Source organism: Oryctolagus cuniculus, chromosome 8 (genome assembly GCF_051225735.1).
Source record: "Oryctolagus cuniculus isolate XC-2025 breed Fujian yellow rabbit chromosome 8, ASM5122573v1, whole genome shotgun sequence".
Taxonomy (NCBI): Eukaryota; Metazoa; Chordata; class Mammalia; order Lagomorpha; family Leporidae; genus Oryctolagus; species Oryctolagus cuniculus.
The window spans coordinates 127,397,916-127,415,474 of NC_142874.1; the positions used below are offsets into that span (position 1 = coordinate 127,397,916).

Consider the following 17,559-nt stretch of genomic DNA (forward strand, 5'->3'; position numbering starts at 1 on the left):
TCTGTGTGGTGACTCTGTGCTCTTGCCCCCACCACGCTCCTCCTCTCAGAACGAATCCTAAGAGAAGAATCAACAGCAACAACCACGTGTCAATTTTCTGTTGAGAATTTCCCCCTTTCCCAATGGATAAAATCTGGTAGACATAATCAGATACCTTGCTTTCTCCCAGTTACAGCATAAGAATAGGACCCACATTAGGCCAGAACATGCTCTCTTCCTGAAATGTGAACTTGAGTTGAGAACAAGGAAGATAACAGCTTCCTCAATAAATGCTTTCTAGTCCCTGAAGGTTTGCTAACCTTCCAGTCATTTGATGTTATAATAAATTCATTTTTGCTTTAATTAATCATATTTGGTTTCTCCTGATTGAATCCAAGGTGCTCTTAGAGTCTGAGAATTTGAGCATTTTAATATCAATATAAAAGGACAGTTTGAGGTCTAGTTGTAACTGAAATTTGTCTCTAGCTCCTTAAACCAGTATTATTAGACAAATGATATCAGGTTAAACCTGAATATCCCAGTGAACCTTGAAGCATAAAAGGAATTCACAAAAATACAATCTAGTTAAGGGGTAGGGTTACAGAGGTGAAAGAAGGGATAATAATCCAGGCGTTCGGTTTTCCTTACACTATGGACTGTATGCACGGACAATGGCAGAAATGAGCCCAATCACCATTTTCTAAAAACCCATTATTGTTCTCTGGCAATTGCTTCTAGTCACTTGATTATTTGTATTAGTATTTAGAAATGTACTTATCATCCTCCATCATTAGAACTTTGTTGAGAAAGCCAGAACAGGCATGGATCTGAGAACTGAGAAGCTCTGGGATGCATTTTGTGGACAGGTGTAAGTGGGCTGCATGAACCTGCAGCTGCCTTCTACAAGCGCTCTGATGAAAAATCCAAGCAAGTCAACCACACTGTCCCTTTTTCTTTAGTTGATTAACACGAGCACAGAGAGGTAGAGGACTAGGAGCTCATTTTTAGAGAAACGAGTTCTATTTAAATGATGTCCAGAGACATCTAACTGGCCCAGTCATCCCACCACTACAGTGTAACATCGCACAGCTCTAGTCCCTTTGTTCAACATTCTAGAATGTAGGCCACATTGCCACATTCTCATTGGTTAAACCCACTGTAAATACCAATTTTCTCACCTATATAATACACATGACAATACCTACTTTGGGGTCATGATAAAGACTTCATTAAATGATATATGTAAGTGTGCTTAACACATCTGGTGATGACGGTTATATTCATGATAAGCCAGCTAAAGTGAGAGGAGGTTGTAGAACAAAAAGGGGGCCAGCGCCATGGCTCACTTGGCTAATCCTCTGCCTGTAGTGCTGGCACCCTGGGTTCTAGTCCCGGTTGGGGCGCCAGGTACTAGTCCCAGTTGCTCCTCTTCCAGTCCAGCTCTCTGCTGTGGCCCGGGAGGGCAGTGGAGGGATGGCCCAGGTGCTTGGATCCCTGCACCTGCATGGGAGACTGGGAGGAAGTACCCAGCTCCTGGCTTCGGAACGGCACAGCGTTGGCCATAGAGGCCATTTGGAGGGTGAATCAACAGAAGGAAGACCTTTCTCTCTGTCTCTGTCTATAACTCTCACACACACTAACTGCCTGGCAAAAAAAAAGGGGGGGGGCTGATGTTGTGGCGCAGTGGGTTAAGTGGCCACCTCCAATACCAACATCCCATGGGAGTACTGGTTTGAGTCCCAGCTCCTTCATTTCCAATCCAGCTCCTGCTAATGTGTCTGGGAGAGCAGTGGAATATGGCCCAAGTACTTGAGGCCCCTGCACTCACATGGGAGACCAGGATGGAGTTCTAGGTTCTTTGTTTTCACCTGGTCCAGCCCCAGCCATTGGAACCATTGAGGGAGTGAACCAACGGATGGAAGATCTTTCTTATTCTCTCTCTCTCTGTCTCTTTCCCCCCTTTCGAATAAATAAAATAAATCTTTAAAAAAAGACCAAGAAAAAACCCTTTCTTCACTGCCATGTTGATTTTCAGAGGGGATTTCTGAAATCCTGCATGGGAAGTATTAGAGAACTAAGCATTCACAGATTCTTCCTATTAAAAATGGGCACATTTAAAGACATATAGTGAGAGGACATAAAGCATGTTTAATAAAAATAGTTTTCTCTCTCTGAAAGCATTGTAATGCAAGCATCTTTAGAAGCAGGGTGTCTTCTACTCTTCTTGCACCTTCTTTCTCACCCTGGATATCTGCCTCCCCCACAGCTCCTCCACTTGGCTATTTTTGGCCAGAACTAGGTCCCTAGGGAAAAGTCTGCTTGTTCTTTTTTCCCCCACCTCTTTTTGTGTTCGACAAGTTAGGCCGAGTAGGACTCAAGAGAAATTTCATCAATAATAAAGAAATACTTACAGGTTTTTCCAGTTCAATAGTGTAGTTTTTTCCTACGCTCATCACTTTATAGTGCTTGATTCTTGGCATGCTGAAATGAAACAAATGGTTAATCACCATTTGATTATTTGATTGGGGTGGTGCAGAATAGCGTGTAAAAATGTCACTTGCCTAGTTAACCTATGTTCCTATAGCTGTAGTTGGACAAAAAGTCGTGATGTTTGTTTTTCTGTTTATTTGGTTTGCTTTGTCTCTTTTAGAGAGGTTATACACTAGGGATATGAGAAACTACAGTCATTTTACTGAGTGAATGAGAAAGAATAACAGAGAAAAGGAAATCCAGAAATGAAATATTTTGGACAGAAATAACTTTTCTAAAATGTCAGTAACTTAAAAAGTGGACATTATAAACTCTTCTGTGGGCATTTACAAATCAAGTATATAGTCTGTATATTTTTAAAAACTGGAAAGGATGGGCCGGCGCTGCGGCTCACTAGGCTAATCCTCCGCCTTGCGGTGCCGGCACACTGGGTTCTAGTCCCGGTTGGGGCGCCGGATTCTGTCCCAGTTGCCCCTCTTCCAGGCCAGCCCTCTGCTGTGGCCAGGGAGTGCAGTGGAGGATGGCCCAGGTGCTTGGGCCCTGCACCCCATGGGAGACCAGGAAAAGCACCTGGCTCCTGGCTCCTGCCATCGGATCAGCGCAGTGCGCCGGCCGCAGCGCGCCGGCCGCGGCGGCCATTGGAGGGTGAACCAACGGCAAAGGAAGACCTTTCTCTCTGTCTCTCTCTCTCACTGTCCACTCTGCCTGTCAAAAAAAAAAAAAAAAAAAAAAAACTGGAAAGGATTGGCCGGCGCTGCGGCTCACTAGGCTAATCCTCCGCCTAGCGGCGCCGGCACACCAGGTTCTAGTCCCGGTCGAGGCGCCGGATTCTGTCCCGGTTGCCCCTCTTCCAGACCAGCTTTCTGCTGTGGCCAGGGAGTCCAGTGGAGGATGGCCCAGGTACTTGGGCCCTGCACCCCATGGGAGACCAGGAGAAGTACCTGGCTCCTGCCATCGGATCAGCGCGGTGCGCCAGCTGCAGCGCGCTGGCCACGGCAGCCATTGGAGGGTGAACCAACGGCAAAAGGAAGACCTTTCTCTCTTTTTCTCTCTCTCACTGTCCACTCTGCCTGTCAAAAAAAAAAAAAAAAGTGGAAAGGATTGTTGAAAATCTATTGCTTTCCACTCTTCCTCATCACTGTTCAACCAGAAAACAATCAGTAGTTGTTATTTCTGCTAGCTCATGCACCATTCTGGATATCTGCTAACATGAAGATATGGAAAATGCTAGGTGTCAGGTCCTCTATGAACATGTGGGTGAGAATGTAAACACATTAGATGAATCCTAATGGTTTTTCTATTTATAGTCATGTAGCACTCTATTGGCACCCTAGATGCCTGGTATTTGATTAAGAAATACTTAAGAACAAAAGGCATAACCTTTTAATTCTCAGTACCCCAGCTTTGGATATACAGTAAATATTTATGAAACTGAATTTTAAAAATATTGGAGCCCAGCTCATACTATCTGCTAGAACTACATGAACTTGAGAAGGCAGTATCCCATATTAGTTAGTTAGTTTTGAACAACAGTATGTTTCTCTTCAATTCTTTTGATTAGAGTGCTAGAAAGCCAAATGTTGTTATTTGCTTCAATAACAAATTAATTCAACATTTGTCCTATGCATGGAAGCTATCTTAAGTAAAATTTCTCATCAGGTTAACTTGCTCTTCAGGGCCTTTTCACCTGTTTTGTTTTTGTGTTTTTTCCTTCTTTTTTTAAATCACTCTCTCTCCATTTCCAGTTCAGATTCCTGTAGGTAGGAACTGCACAGAAAGAAGTCTTCTGTTTGGGGGACTCTCTCCTCATTAACCATTTTACACAAATTTCCTCTCAACTGGATGTCATATAGGAAAACAGCTAACAGTTAATTCCTACTTTCAAAACACAGGATAGAAACCGGCCAGCCCCCTCCCTTCCTAAAAGAAAATATTCCTTAATGCTTAAACTTCAGGAACCAGTTACACACTGATAGAGGAAGCATTCTCTGTTAAGTATGGCAAGTATTCTTTCAAGGTGGTTGGCTCTGGCTTTTTCCTCTATCATGAAAAGATCTTTGTAATCCAACAGATACTTTTGAAAACACTCTCCAATCCAATGTAAGCAGAATTCCCATATTTCTGTAAAATAAGTGATTTCTGTTCCTTGAAAGAATAGTAGAAAACATGCCTCCAGTTCTGTGCCTGTCACGTAGGTTCCCTGAGCCTCTGGTTCTGCACTTGTCATGTAGGGATGATGCTGCCCAGCCTTGTGGGGCTGCTGTGAGTTAACCTTTTGCAAAGCCCCCAGTAGAGTGTCTGGCACAGTTAAGCACTCAGTAAATTTTAATTATTTTCAGTACTTTTAAATTTTTGTTTGAATTTGCTTACATCTAGGAATCTCAGCTTCTGAATTCGAAAAACATGGAAAATACTGTCTGCCTCAAAGTCATTGCTGGGCCTGAAGAAATATTTGCCAGCATTCAATATGGGGGCCACAAGTGCTATCCTAGAGGAGGAACAAAGATTGATGTTCCTGATCACCATCACCTAACCGCCAGGGTCATCAGCATCATCACTGAAGGGAAAGCTGTGAGAGGAGGTGTGGCGAAGAACAACAGGGTCTCCTGGAGCTTCAGACCAGCAAGGTTCAATTATGAAGCAAAAAGTGAAATACAAAAAAAAAAAAAAAAAAAAAAAAAAAAATTCCATGGAAGCTGCTTAGGCTTCTAATCTCATTTTAGACCTTTTTTTTTTTTCCCATATCTTCTTTTGCTTTGATCTTCCAAAGAAATAATAAGGGTAGGAAAAAGATTGATAAAATTTTCTATATTAGTGTCTCCTGATTGTGACGTAAAAAAAGAAGAAACTAGTCTTCTTAGAAAACATGTGGCCTAAAGTACTAGGTACATTTTCTTAGGATCTGACCTCAATTTTTGCAAAGAAGTGGATTTTGGGTAAATGTTTTCTACTGCCTCCTTAGCTTAATGGCTTTCTAAAGTGCCAATGGTATTAGCTTGGCTCCAGGTCATAATAGTTTCAAGAACACAAAAACCAACCATGATATTTGTTATAAGAATAGCATTTTGTCTTATGAATTCACAGTCCACTGGGCTGGGCAGAGGGATGATATTCTGCACCAAGTGAGGGGTCAGCTGATATTTCCACATTGATTGACTTCTGTTTACTTCTGAGAACAGACTCCCCCCCCCTCAGCTGATCTATTAACAGGTGGAGATAATTTTACTTTCAAGTGCTGCTTTGTAAACCAGCTTGTCCTTTTTAGCCAGTGTTTTACCAGACACAGTCATCTGACTTGCTTGACTGAACACGTCTCCTATAACCTGAGAGAGAATGAGTTGGTTTTATGGGTAACACAGGTGCTTCCTAATAGTCTAAGTTTCTACCAAATTCTTTACATTAAGCTTTCTAGTGTAACAAGCAAAATTCTGATCCTCTCTACAATTGCCAGCCTTGGAAATTAAGTGACTTGATAAATAGAAGATATTAAAGTTGGGCATTCTAAAAGGGTTGTTTTGATGCCTTTAAGAACACATGTAACAATCCTTAATATTACAGATGTATCTGCTCTTAAGGACAATTTGTACAATAGCAGTAAAAATTTTTCTTGGCCATTTTCAGGCCCAAGTTCTTTGCCACAGTATTAGAAGTCTTCAGTTTGACCAATCGACCCCACTTGCTTCCTAAATATGTACTTGGGGGAGAGGGGATACAGTTATTAGTTCTATGAAATATTATAAATTTCAGCTGACAAAAGCAGAATCAAATCTGCAAGTGAGCTCAATACAATGAGAATTATGTAACTTTGATATAAAATCCTTTGTCAGGCTCCTTATGAATTTAAATATAGCTTAAATCAACACAAATACAAATAAAAACTGCAATATTAAATTTATATCCTAAATAAATTATGGTATAGATGCACTATCAAATACTACGCAACATTAAAAAAGAAAGAAAGAAAAAGAAATCTTGTCATTTGCAACAAAATTGATGCAACTGGAAACCATTATACTTAGTGGAATAAACCAGTCCCCAGAAGACAAATATCTAATGTTCTCCCTCTCTGTGGTAACTAATAGAGTACCTAAAAGGTAATCTAAGGGCCGGCACTGCAGTGTAGCCGGTAGAGCCTCCACCTGCAGTGCCAGCATCCCATGTGGGTGCCTCTTCAAGTCCCAGCTGCTCCACTTCAGATCCAGCTCTCTGCTATGGCCTGGGAAAACAGTAGAGGATGGCCCAAGTGTTTGGGCCCCTGAACCCGTGTGAGAGACCCAGAAGAGGTTCCTGGCTCCTGGCTTTGGATCAGCGCAGCTCCGGCCATTGCGACCAACTGGGGAGTGAACTAGCAGTTGGAAGACCTCTCTCTCTCTCTCTGCCTCTCCTTCTCTCTCTGTGTAACTCTGACTTTCAAATAAATAATAAATAAATCTTTCAAAAAACAAAAGGTAATCCATAGGAGTGAAGTTGGCACTTTGAGATGCAATGACTTTGAACAGCCCTTGTCTTGACTGTTGAGTAATGGTATTTTTTTTCTTCATGCTATTTGCTGAACTCTTTACTAAGTGTAGGGTTAATCTTCTGAGTAAAAAGTTGTTTGAAAATAGAACTTTGTAAAAAATAAAAATGGGAATTGGAGAGGGAGGAAGAAGGGTGGAAATGCGGGCAGAAGGAAAATAGTGTGGGAAGAAACACATGAAGTTTGTATACCTCAAAAAAAGGTTTCTAGGTAAATATATATATATATAATATTTTTTAAAAGTTGGCTGAATAACAAAGGGACAATAGAGAAGAGTAAAATATGACTCTGAAATTTGGATATTTTTATTTTTCCTGTTATTATTCATATATGTAATGTATGCAAACAGAAAAGAGAATAAGAAAAATGTGTTTTCTCCGACGAGTCATGGATATGAGGAGCACTGTAATATATGTGACAGTATAAGGTTATGAGGCTGGCATTGTAGCACAGTGGGTTAAGCCACTACCTGCAGTGATTCCTGGCTGATTCACTTCCAATCCAGCTCCCTGATGCTGTTTTTGGGAAAGTAGTGGAAGATGGCCCAACTGCCACCCAGGTAGGAAACATGGATGGAGTTGCTGCCTGGCCCAGACCCAGCTCTGGCCATTTTGGCTGATTGGGAAGTGAACCGACAGATGGAAGACTTCTCTGTGTCTCTCCCTTTCTCTCTCTAACTGCCTTCCAAATAAATAAATAGATCTTTAAAAAAAGTTATATCTTAAGTATAGAAATTCATTTCATAGGGGCACAAACCACATCTGTATCAGAATGTTTTTGCACCAAAATAAAGTTTTAGGTCCATTTTCCCATGAACTTTTTGAAGCATCCTCATCTATGGTCTTTATAGAGTCATCATTTCTTGGGATTGCATTCTATGCATACTATGCAGCATAGTAACACAGGGTTTGTATGTACATGGAGCAAACAGTCAGACTAAGAAAAGAATAATATGAAGGTGGGAAAAATCACTCCCTTGTGTTATCTGATTTTGCATTCAATCAGATTATATTTCTGTTTTAAAAATATACGTAAATTTGTTTTACAGCCACTTCTTCTTAAAAGTGGGTATAAAGACATTTTGTGTTTTTTGTGATACTCAATTTCCAAAGCCTTTGTAAAGGACAAACTCCAGGGCCACTGCTGTGGCATAGTAGGCTAAGCTTCTGTCTTTGGTACCGGCATCCCACATGGGCGCCAGTTCTGGTCCTGGTTGCTCTTCTTCAAGTCCAGCTCTCTGCTATGGCCTGGAAGCAGTAGAAGATGGCCCAAGTGCTTAGGCTCCTGCACCTGCATAGGAGACCCAGAAGAAGCTCCTGGCTCCGGCTTCGGATCAGCCCAGCTATGGCCATTGCAGCCATTTGGGGAGTGAACAAGTAGATGGAAGACTTTTCTCTCTGCCTCTCCCTCTGTCTATATTTCTACCTCTCAAATAAATAAATAAAAATCTTAAATAATAAAATAAAGGACAAACTCCTAGGCCGGGTAATATTAAAAAGTCCACGCTAAGGAGTTCATCTAAGCTCGCTGATATTTGATGGCAGTCATAAATTTTTATTTCTGTTTCAATTTAGTCAATTAAATTATAAATCAAGCAAGTTATAACTAAAATCTAGGTTATTGTATTTTTAGTGGAATTGAAAGTCCATTAACTCTAGATGTTAGCTTTTAATAAATGAAAAAAATGAGAATGTACACATACACACAGAACTAGGATTCTATTTACCATGGACCATTCTTGCCATCTCTTCAGTACTCATGCCTAGTGTACAAAGTATCTGTTTCTAAGGGGTAATTAGCAAGTGGATGAAGCTCATTGGGACATGGCATGTTATTTGTTCATTGCTGCATGCTAGATCATTGCTTAGCACATGGTAGCAGTTAATAAATATTTGTTAAATCAAATAAATAAACAACATCTATATCCAGGACCAAAGTGCTTTGCTCATTCATCTTCTTCCCGGCTGCAAATGCTAGCCTTGCCTGAGATGCTAGCATTACTTACACCACATCCCCTATTCTTGCGTTTCTTCTTTTAACCCCAGCAAAGCACACAGCAGGTGCTGATCTGAACGTGTGTTCCTCTGCTTTCTATGGTAAAATGCCTTTCCCCACTCCACACATTTGAAGGCAAACATACTCTATCTCCTGCCGGATGGTGATGGAGTAGTTTCTGCTGTCACTGCCGGGCCTCAGGATCATGTTGCCCCAGGAAGGGTGCTTCTCCAGCATCTCCGTGGCTTCCTTCCGGGAAACTGTGTAAAAGCATCTACAGAGGTGCAATTGAAAACAGAATTTTTTTTTAACTAATGAAGATCATTACTTGAAAACTAAAGGCTGCAGCTATTAACTTTTCTCATAACGTCTACCTCTATTGGAACAATTGTTAGTATTGTAAGTCGGTGCTACTCTGAGTACAATGTTCCTTTTTAGACAAGAGGTCCTGAAAACTTATTTACTTATCAGTATGTGATCACCACCACCACTTGAAAAATCTAAGACAAGAATTAATAATGTATCTTGGTCCCAATTTACAAGTTTGATCTGTTATAAATATATGTGGGTGGGCGCCACCACTGTGGCACAGTAGGTTAAAGCCCCGGTCTACAGTGCCAGCATCCCAAATAGGTGCCAGTTCAAGTCCCGACTACTCCACTTCTGATCCAGCTCTCTGCTATGGTCTGGGAAAGCAGTGGAAAATGGCTTAAGTCCTTGGGCCCCTGAATCCGCATGGGAGACCCAGAAGAAGCTCCTGGCTCCTGGCTTTGGATTGGCACAGCTCTGGCCATTGCAGCCATCTAGGGAGTGAATCAGTGGATGGAAGACCCCCACCCCCCACCCCTTCTTTCAAGAAGTGAAAAAAACTAAGTTAGACAGTAAGTCATTAAAACAAAAAGAGGTGAATAATTGATACAGCAGTTAAGACGCTGTTTGGGATGCCTACATCCCATATCAGGGTGCCTGAGTTCAAGTCCTGACTCTACCTCCAATTGTAGCTTCCTAGTAATGCATACCCTAGGAGAAAGCAGGTGATGGTTCAAGTATTGGGTCCCTACAACCCACGTGGAAGACTAGGATGAAGTTCTGGGCTCCTCATTGGAGCCTGGCCCAGTCCTGGCTAGTGTAGGCATTTGGGGAGTGAACCAGTGAATGGAAGTTTTGTCTGCCTCTGTTACTATCTCTGTCTTTGTCTCTCTGCCTTCCAAAGAAAATGAAAATAACATTTTGAAAAAAGAAATATGTAGTTATAGAAAAAAATCTGGCAGGATATGTAATCTATCAACATGTTAGTGGCAGAATATCTCTGAGTGATGAGACAGGAATAATTTTAATTTTTTTTATGTATCTGTAATAAGCACATTACAGCCAAAACGATGGTTGGCAGGTTTCAGAGACTATGGTACAGATAGAATATGCATCAGAACCTCACATGAAAGATGGAACCAGGACAAATGTCATTGACAAGAACACCAACTTCCCAGGAGGAATGGAAGGGCTCACAATGCTTTCAACAATATAACAAATAAATGTAGGATGTTGTGTGCCTCTTCATTTCCCAACAACACCTCATACACTGCACAGGGCCCTCTTCAAAGTACAAGTTCAGCGACTACTCTAGCTAATCAGTTGAACAGACCATCCCAGCTATTTACAACTGCTTGGTATAGTTTTCTGATAGAAAATCAGTCAATCGTAGAGTTGTGAAAAAGAAAAGCCTTTTCCTTCCTTCTTCATAGGAGTTTTTATTTAGATCTGAGCTCTGGAAAGAAGATCTGGTATAAAAGTGTGGGTGGAAGGGGATTTCCTGTGTGGTGAGAGGGTTGGTTCAAATCTGCATTTTGTTGATCTTGACATAGAAGAGGAAATGTGGTATGTACTCAGAGAAATACACATTTATCCCCAATGAGTGGTTCCTGGTTTAATGAGGTCAAGTGCTAACTTTCCTCTATAATGAGAAATTAGTCCTAATCAAATAAATAAAATGTTCATGTGCACTTACGTGGGCATAGTGTTCAGTACATCCACATAATCTTCAATTGGTTCCTTCTCTTTTTCCACAGCCATACTCAGCCTCTGCTCTGTCTCAATCCTCCTTTTCTTTTCTCTCTCTAGTACTTCATGCAGTCTGATTACTTGCCCAGGTAGGAGCGACACGTGTTGAGGAACTGATAACTGTAACCAATTAAAACAGTAGGCAGTCAAGAAAGACAGCCAAACAATTCACTGATTTTAATAGAAATGATCCTGTTTGGCCTAAGGTACTTCAGGCACCTCACAGAGATGGCTGTGAAGTATTATAAATAGATCTTGGTCTAGGGTGAGTGTCTTAGAACTGCAAGGGTACCCACACTTCTTCCAAGGAAATTTTGCTTTGGACCGATTCCAAAACAAGGTATATACACCTTTCACTACAAGTTCATTCAAGTAGCAGCAAATGTCCCATTTTTCATCCTGAGCTCACTGGCTCATTAATACCTGGAAAGTTCCAGAGCACCTCATCCTCCCAATTTAGAACATTATAACCAGCTCTGTGCTCGTGGAAGGTGTGGTTTGGTAGATTATTTTTGTCTGTGTGACACTAGCTGGACTACACTCACGTTTGCAGGCAGCTATGTCTGATTAGCATCTCTATTTTCAAAGGAGGATACATGCTTTCCAGGGAGTATACAAGAAAATACAGTAGAGTGCGGGAAGAGAACATTAGAACTTTGCTTTCTTTTCAGCTACTATTTCATTCTTTCCAATTATTGCATATGTTATGTATATCCTGTACATATGAAATTTAAAGAAAAATTTACTGATCAGGTAGTAAATAATCAAAGATCTTGAGACCATCTTCTAGATAAATAAACTAGCTAGTGACTAATAAGTCTATTCCCTTACATACCAAACGAGAAATGACAAAATAATAGTGGAAGAACTATTGAAACAGCTACTCCTTATTAATTGCCTATTGTAGCTCAGGTATCATACATGTGTTATTGCAAATCCTCACAGTGATACTACAATTATTGTTTTCCCAATTTACAAATTTTTTAGCAAGGCTCAGAAAGAGTAAATAACTGGGCTAGGGCTACGAAGCTGGTAAGTGGAACCAGGACTCAAACGTGGGTTTATTTTATTGAAAGGCTATGTTCAGCCCTTTCAAATACAGTCTGTGCTTCTCACACCTCTTTACTAAAGTTCTAACAACACACAGTAACCTGGGGCCATAGCACAAATCAACATTTACAGAGCACAAAATCTGAGGCAACTTGTCTTCTCTTGAAATTTACATGAAATTTATTTTATTTTATAATATATCTATATGTTTCAATATAAAGTAATGATTTTTATGGTTACCTGTCGCTCCCCCTCTTCGTGGAGGAATGACACTAAACCCTGCCTAGGCTTCATATCCGAGTCACGGCACCATTATGTCGCTCCCCGTCTTCGTGGAGGAACGACACAGGACCCTGCGCTGTTCTTTTGTCTGCTCGGCCCTCCCCGGGTTTGCTGCTGGTTCTTCCCGGGTTGGCTACTGTCCCTTCCACCTCCATGGAAGGGCGGTTCCCCCTGCCACATTCCCCACTTCCGCAGGGGAGCGGCACACCGCCGGCCGGCTCTCTCGGGGGCTGCACAGGTGTTCCTTCAGGTAGATGTTCCTGGTGCATGTTGTCTCTCTCCTCCTTTATAGTCCTCTTCCACCAATCCCAACTCTGCTACCCACACGCCGAGTACGCTGCTCTCCTCCAATCAGGAGCAGGTCCCACTGTTTATTGGTTGAACTGGAGGCAGCTGTGTAGAAGCTGTTTCCTCCTCTCCCAGCGCCATATTGTGGGAGAGCAGATGCATAGAATAAGTCTTAATTCCAGTAACTTAGTCTAGTCCGAGTTGCTCCCAGTTGCTCCCCACAGATCCCCCTTTCTTTTTATTTTTGGCGTTGATACGCGCCTGTCTTCGATGCCCCGCGGCACACACTCTGCTCTGCTTGCTAGAGTTGCCCACAGGTTCTTACAAGTCCTATCAATCAGGCAAACCGAATCCGGGTCCTCTCTTCGCCATGTTGTGAGGAGGTTTTTAGGCGCTGATGCGTGCCTGTGTTCGGTGCCCTGCAGCACATGCTCTGCTCTGCCTGCAGGTGCTTACAAGCCCTAGCAATCAGGCAAACCAAATCCAAGCCTTCTCATTGCCGTATTGTGGGGAGACTTATTGGTGTTGATAACGTGCCTGTCTTCAGTGACCTGCGGCGCATAAGCTGCCAACCGCCCGCAGGTGCTCATCGCCTCACTAATCAGGCAGACCGAATCCAAGCTCTCTCATTGCCATGTTGTGGGGAGGCCTTTCTATTTCTCTATTTCTCTATCTCCGGGCATTCCTATTTCTCCCATTTTACTTCTATCTTCCAGCATTCCTATTTCTCTCATTTTACTTCTAAACTTCTGTTTCTCTTGTCCCTGCGGCTTCCCGGCGCCCACCCCGAGGCTGCTTCTCGGCACCTCGCCCCGCGGCAGCTTCACGGCTCTGCGTGGCTTCCCGGCGCCTCGCCCCGCCGGCGGGCTCCCGGCTCTGCGCAGCTCGGCTTCGCGCACACACTCCGCGGTCTCCACGCCCCTTCGCGTCCGCACCACGGCCTCGCGCCAGCCCCGCGTTCCCTATCTATTCACGCCCCGTGCTCTCTCTGCACGCGGCGGCTTCCGCGAGTCACACAGCGTAGCTTACGTCTCCGCCACTAGCATTCAATCCAAGTTCCCCGGACTAACCTGGCGAATTCCAACCTGGCGGCCCACGTCTCTGCCTCTGGTTCCAGATCTTCGCCTCTTGCTCCCCGGGCTGACTTGAAGAATTCCAAAATGGCTTACGTCTCCGCCTTGGCCTGCACTCGCGGCTTCATCCTCCCTAACATTTTTCTCTACCCGGTATGTTTCCCTAAGTTTTCTTCCAACAATATTCCTCCCTCATTTCTCCTGGCCTCTCCCCACAGTCCGTATCCAAGTCTAAGTTTCTTATAGGTTTCACTTTCACTTTCAACCTGCAGTCCGTATCTAAGTCTAAGTTTCTTCTTGCTTTCACTTTAAATCCTAACTTCTTTCCCACAGTCCGTATCCGAGTCTATGCCTAGGCTTTCAATAGCTTCTTCCGGCACCTTTCTCGTCCGGCTTTCCCTAGGCTGTTTGCTAGTCTCTCTCTCCGATATTTTCCACTTCTTCCCGTTTCTTCCCTCCTAGGTTTCCTATCCGAGTCACGGCACCATTATGTCGCTCCCCCTCTTCATGGAAGAACGACACTAAACCCTGCCTAGGCTTCATATCCGAGTCACGGCACCATTATGTTGCTCCCCCTTTTCGTGGAGGAACGACACAGGACCCTGCGCTGTTCTTTTGTCTGCTCGGCCCTCCCCGGGTTTGCTGCTGGTTCTTCCCGGGTTGGCTACTGTCCCTTCCACCTCCGTGGAAGGGCGGTTCCCCCTGCCACATTCCCCACTTCCGCAGGGGAGCGGCACACCGCCGGCCGGCTCTCTCGGGGGCTGCACAGGTGTTCCCCTTAGATGTTCCTCCTGCATGCCGTCTCTCTCCTCCTTTATAGTCCTCTTCCACCAATCCCAACTCTGCTACCCACACGCCGAGTACACTGCTCTCCTCCAATCAGGAGCAGGTCCCACAGTTTATTGGTTGAACTGGAGGCAGCTGTGTAGAAGCTGTTTCCCTTCTCAGCGCCATATTGTGGGAAAGCAGATGCATAGAATAAGTCTTAATTCCAGTAACTTAGTCTAGTCCGAGTTGCTCCCAGTTGCTCCCCACAGTTACCTCAGGGAAAATAAAAACAAATGTCCAAGACATTCAGCGTAAAGTATGTACCAAGAAGATGCACCAAGATTTTTCCACTGGGTGTGTGTGTGTGTGTGTGTGTGTATGGTTCATAATTTTTATTTTGAGAGGCAGGGAGGCAGAGGCAGAGGCAGAAAGAAAGACAGACAGATCTTGCATCCACTGGTTCACTCCCCAGTTACCCCCAAAATCTGGGACTGGGCCAAGCCAAAATCTGGAACCAGGAATTCAATTCAGGTCTTCCACCTAGGTGTCAATAAACCAACTATTTGAGCCTTTAGCTCTACCTCTGAAGGATGTAGATTAGCAGAAAGCTGGAATTAAGAGCAAACCTGAGAGTCCAAGCCAGGCACTCCAGTTCCAGTGGTTTTAGTGTTGTCCTTGACACCTACCCTTGAGAACATTGGTAGCCCAGTATGAGAGGTAGATAATTAGGCAAACAATGATGCCTTTCCATAACAGGGAGAGTGAATACAATTCCCCCAAGAATTTTTTCCCTCACTCACAGGTTTAACTCACCTCCCTGTAACCTCCTTATGTAGTGGTTGAACTGCCAGTTTTTACCTATTAGAACTCAGATAAATAACTAGCCTCTAGCATCTTCGAAAAGCGCAGTGCTTGTCTCATCTGACTACCAAGGCTTTACTTGGAAACTAGCTTTGGATAGAATCTGTATTTGATTCTAATAAACATGGGAAGTTTTCATAACTTCTAAATTACTGATGAATTCAGTACTGTTTTGGGTCTACTTATCAAAATACCTCACATTTTGCAGATAGTTGCTACAGTGGCTTTATTTAACATGGTGATAGTGATCTCCCTGCAACAGTAAACTCTAAGCAGTAGATCTTAAAATTTGCCTCTGACAAAATACCAGAATTGATCAGATAAACATTCTTTTAAACTCACTAAACAAATGTTTGAAAGTGATTTTTGTATTGATGTTTTAGACCCTTTTATGTTGTCTATGGTGTTTATAAAAATCCATATCAGCATGTTATAAATGTGTATAAGTAACTAAGAGAGTAATTGAAAGATATTTTAGAAAATGTGAGCTAGGGACCGGAGCTGTGGCATAGCTGGTAAAGCCGCCACCTGCAGTGCTGACATCCCATTTGGGCACTGGTTTGAGTCTCAGCTGCTCCACTTCCAATCCAGCTCTCTGCTATGGCCTGGGAAAGCAGTAGAATATAGCCCAAGTCCTTGGGCTCCTGCACCTGTGTGAGAGACCCAGAAGAAGCTCCTGGTTCTTGGCTTCAGATCGGTGCCGCTTCAGCCCTTGCAGCCATCTGGGGAGTGAACCAGCAGATGGAAGACCTCTCTCTCTCTCTCTCTCTGCCTCTGCCTCTCTGTAGCTCTGCCTTTCAAATAAATAAATAAATCTTAAAAAAAAAAAAAAAGAACATGTGAGCTACAAATATCAGGCTGTCCCAAGAACTACTGGGTTGAAAGAAGAGACCAGACAAGATCAGGTGCATTCAGGATGGTATGGCCACAGGCTAAAAAGCTGATCTCCTTGACCGCCCATTATTCACTAGTACATTGCTCTGTTTATTTTCCTCATGGCAATTATTACAATGTGAAATGATATTGTTTGTTTATTCATTTATTTTCTGTCTCTTTCTAAATCCACCTGATAAAAATGTAAAATTCCTAAGCATATGCAAGAGTTTAGATCTTTTTCAACTGTTATTAGGAGGTTTCAAAACATGTAGTAAAACATAATTCAATTTCCATGAACTTTTTGTAGCCTCCTTCTACAGCTTCGGCTACTTTTGCATGGTTCCTATAGGTATTCAGCAAATATTTTTGAATACATGAATCAATCAAAAGTAATAACTTTCAAGGAGCAGGTATTTAGCCTGCTGTTTAAGATTCCTGCATCCCACACTAGAGTTCCTGGGTACAATTCTCTGCTCTCACTTCTAACTCTACCTGGGAAGCAGTGATAATAGCTCAAATAACTGAGTTCCTACAACCCACATGGATGATCTGGATTGAGTTTCCAGCTCCTGGCTTTGTCTTGGCCCTGGCCCAGGCCCAGGCTTGTGAGCATCTAAGGAATGAACCAGCAGATGGGATCTTTCCCCCCATCCCTTCTCTCTCTCTCTTTCTCTCTCTCCTCTCTTTCTCTACCTGTAAAATAAATATTTTTTAAAAAGAATTTAAAGAAGCAATGACCTTCCTACCTCTGATACTGTGAGAATGAATCCTCTCCATTGTTCCCCGCTTTCTGTGTTCTCTGTCTAAAGATGAAGACAAACAGAGATAAACAATCAAACACGAATGACTGAACATTAATACTTAATTATTAACTTCAAATAACTTTAAAATTTCATGATTATTTTACATGTATGACCCAAAGTATATAAGCCATCAAAACCCAGCAAGATTGATAAAACGTACATTCTTCTATTAAAGCACTTTACTTAAGTCAGTCAATAGTAATTCTTAACCATTTAAAATCAGGTGAAGGGAATAAATCATTTTCCTTTTCTCATAACTATTAAGGTATATTTATGAAGTATTTCAATACTGTATTCTTTTACAAGAAAACAGAAATATATCTTACAAATAAAGTTTAATTGTATAAATTTACTTAATTAAAAAATCTAAGTTTTAATTCTAATACTAATTTCTGCAGTATGTCAGCAAATGGTTACCTTCTCCATTGGTATTTAACTTTGACTAATTTTAAGTTTGGGGCATCCAATTAGAAATTGCCAATTCTTAGCTCTGAATATTACTACTACCACTACAAAC

At 42.4% G+C, this 17,559-nt stretch overlaps 1 protein-coding gene across 1 annotated transcript in view; it reads right to left on the reverse strand.

Moving 5' to 3' along the window:
- Positions 1-17,559, reverse strand: part of STAP1 (signal transducing adaptor family member 1) — a 50,098-nt gene that overhangs the window by 13,015 nt on the left and 19,524 nt on the right. Inside the window, exons 4-7 of the mRNA XM_051819773.3 lie at positions 16,986-17,042; positions 10,989-11,161; positions 9,129-9,257; positions 2,391-2,460 (exon numbers count right to left, since the gene is read on the reverse strand). Of these exons, the coding sequence (XP_051675733.1) occupies positions 2,391-2,460; positions 9,129-9,257; positions 10,989-11,161; positions 16,986-17,042 (429 nt within the window). The remainder of the gene's footprint in view (positions 1-2,390; positions 2,461-9,128; positions 9,258-10,988; positions 11,162-16,985; positions 17,043-17,559) is intronic.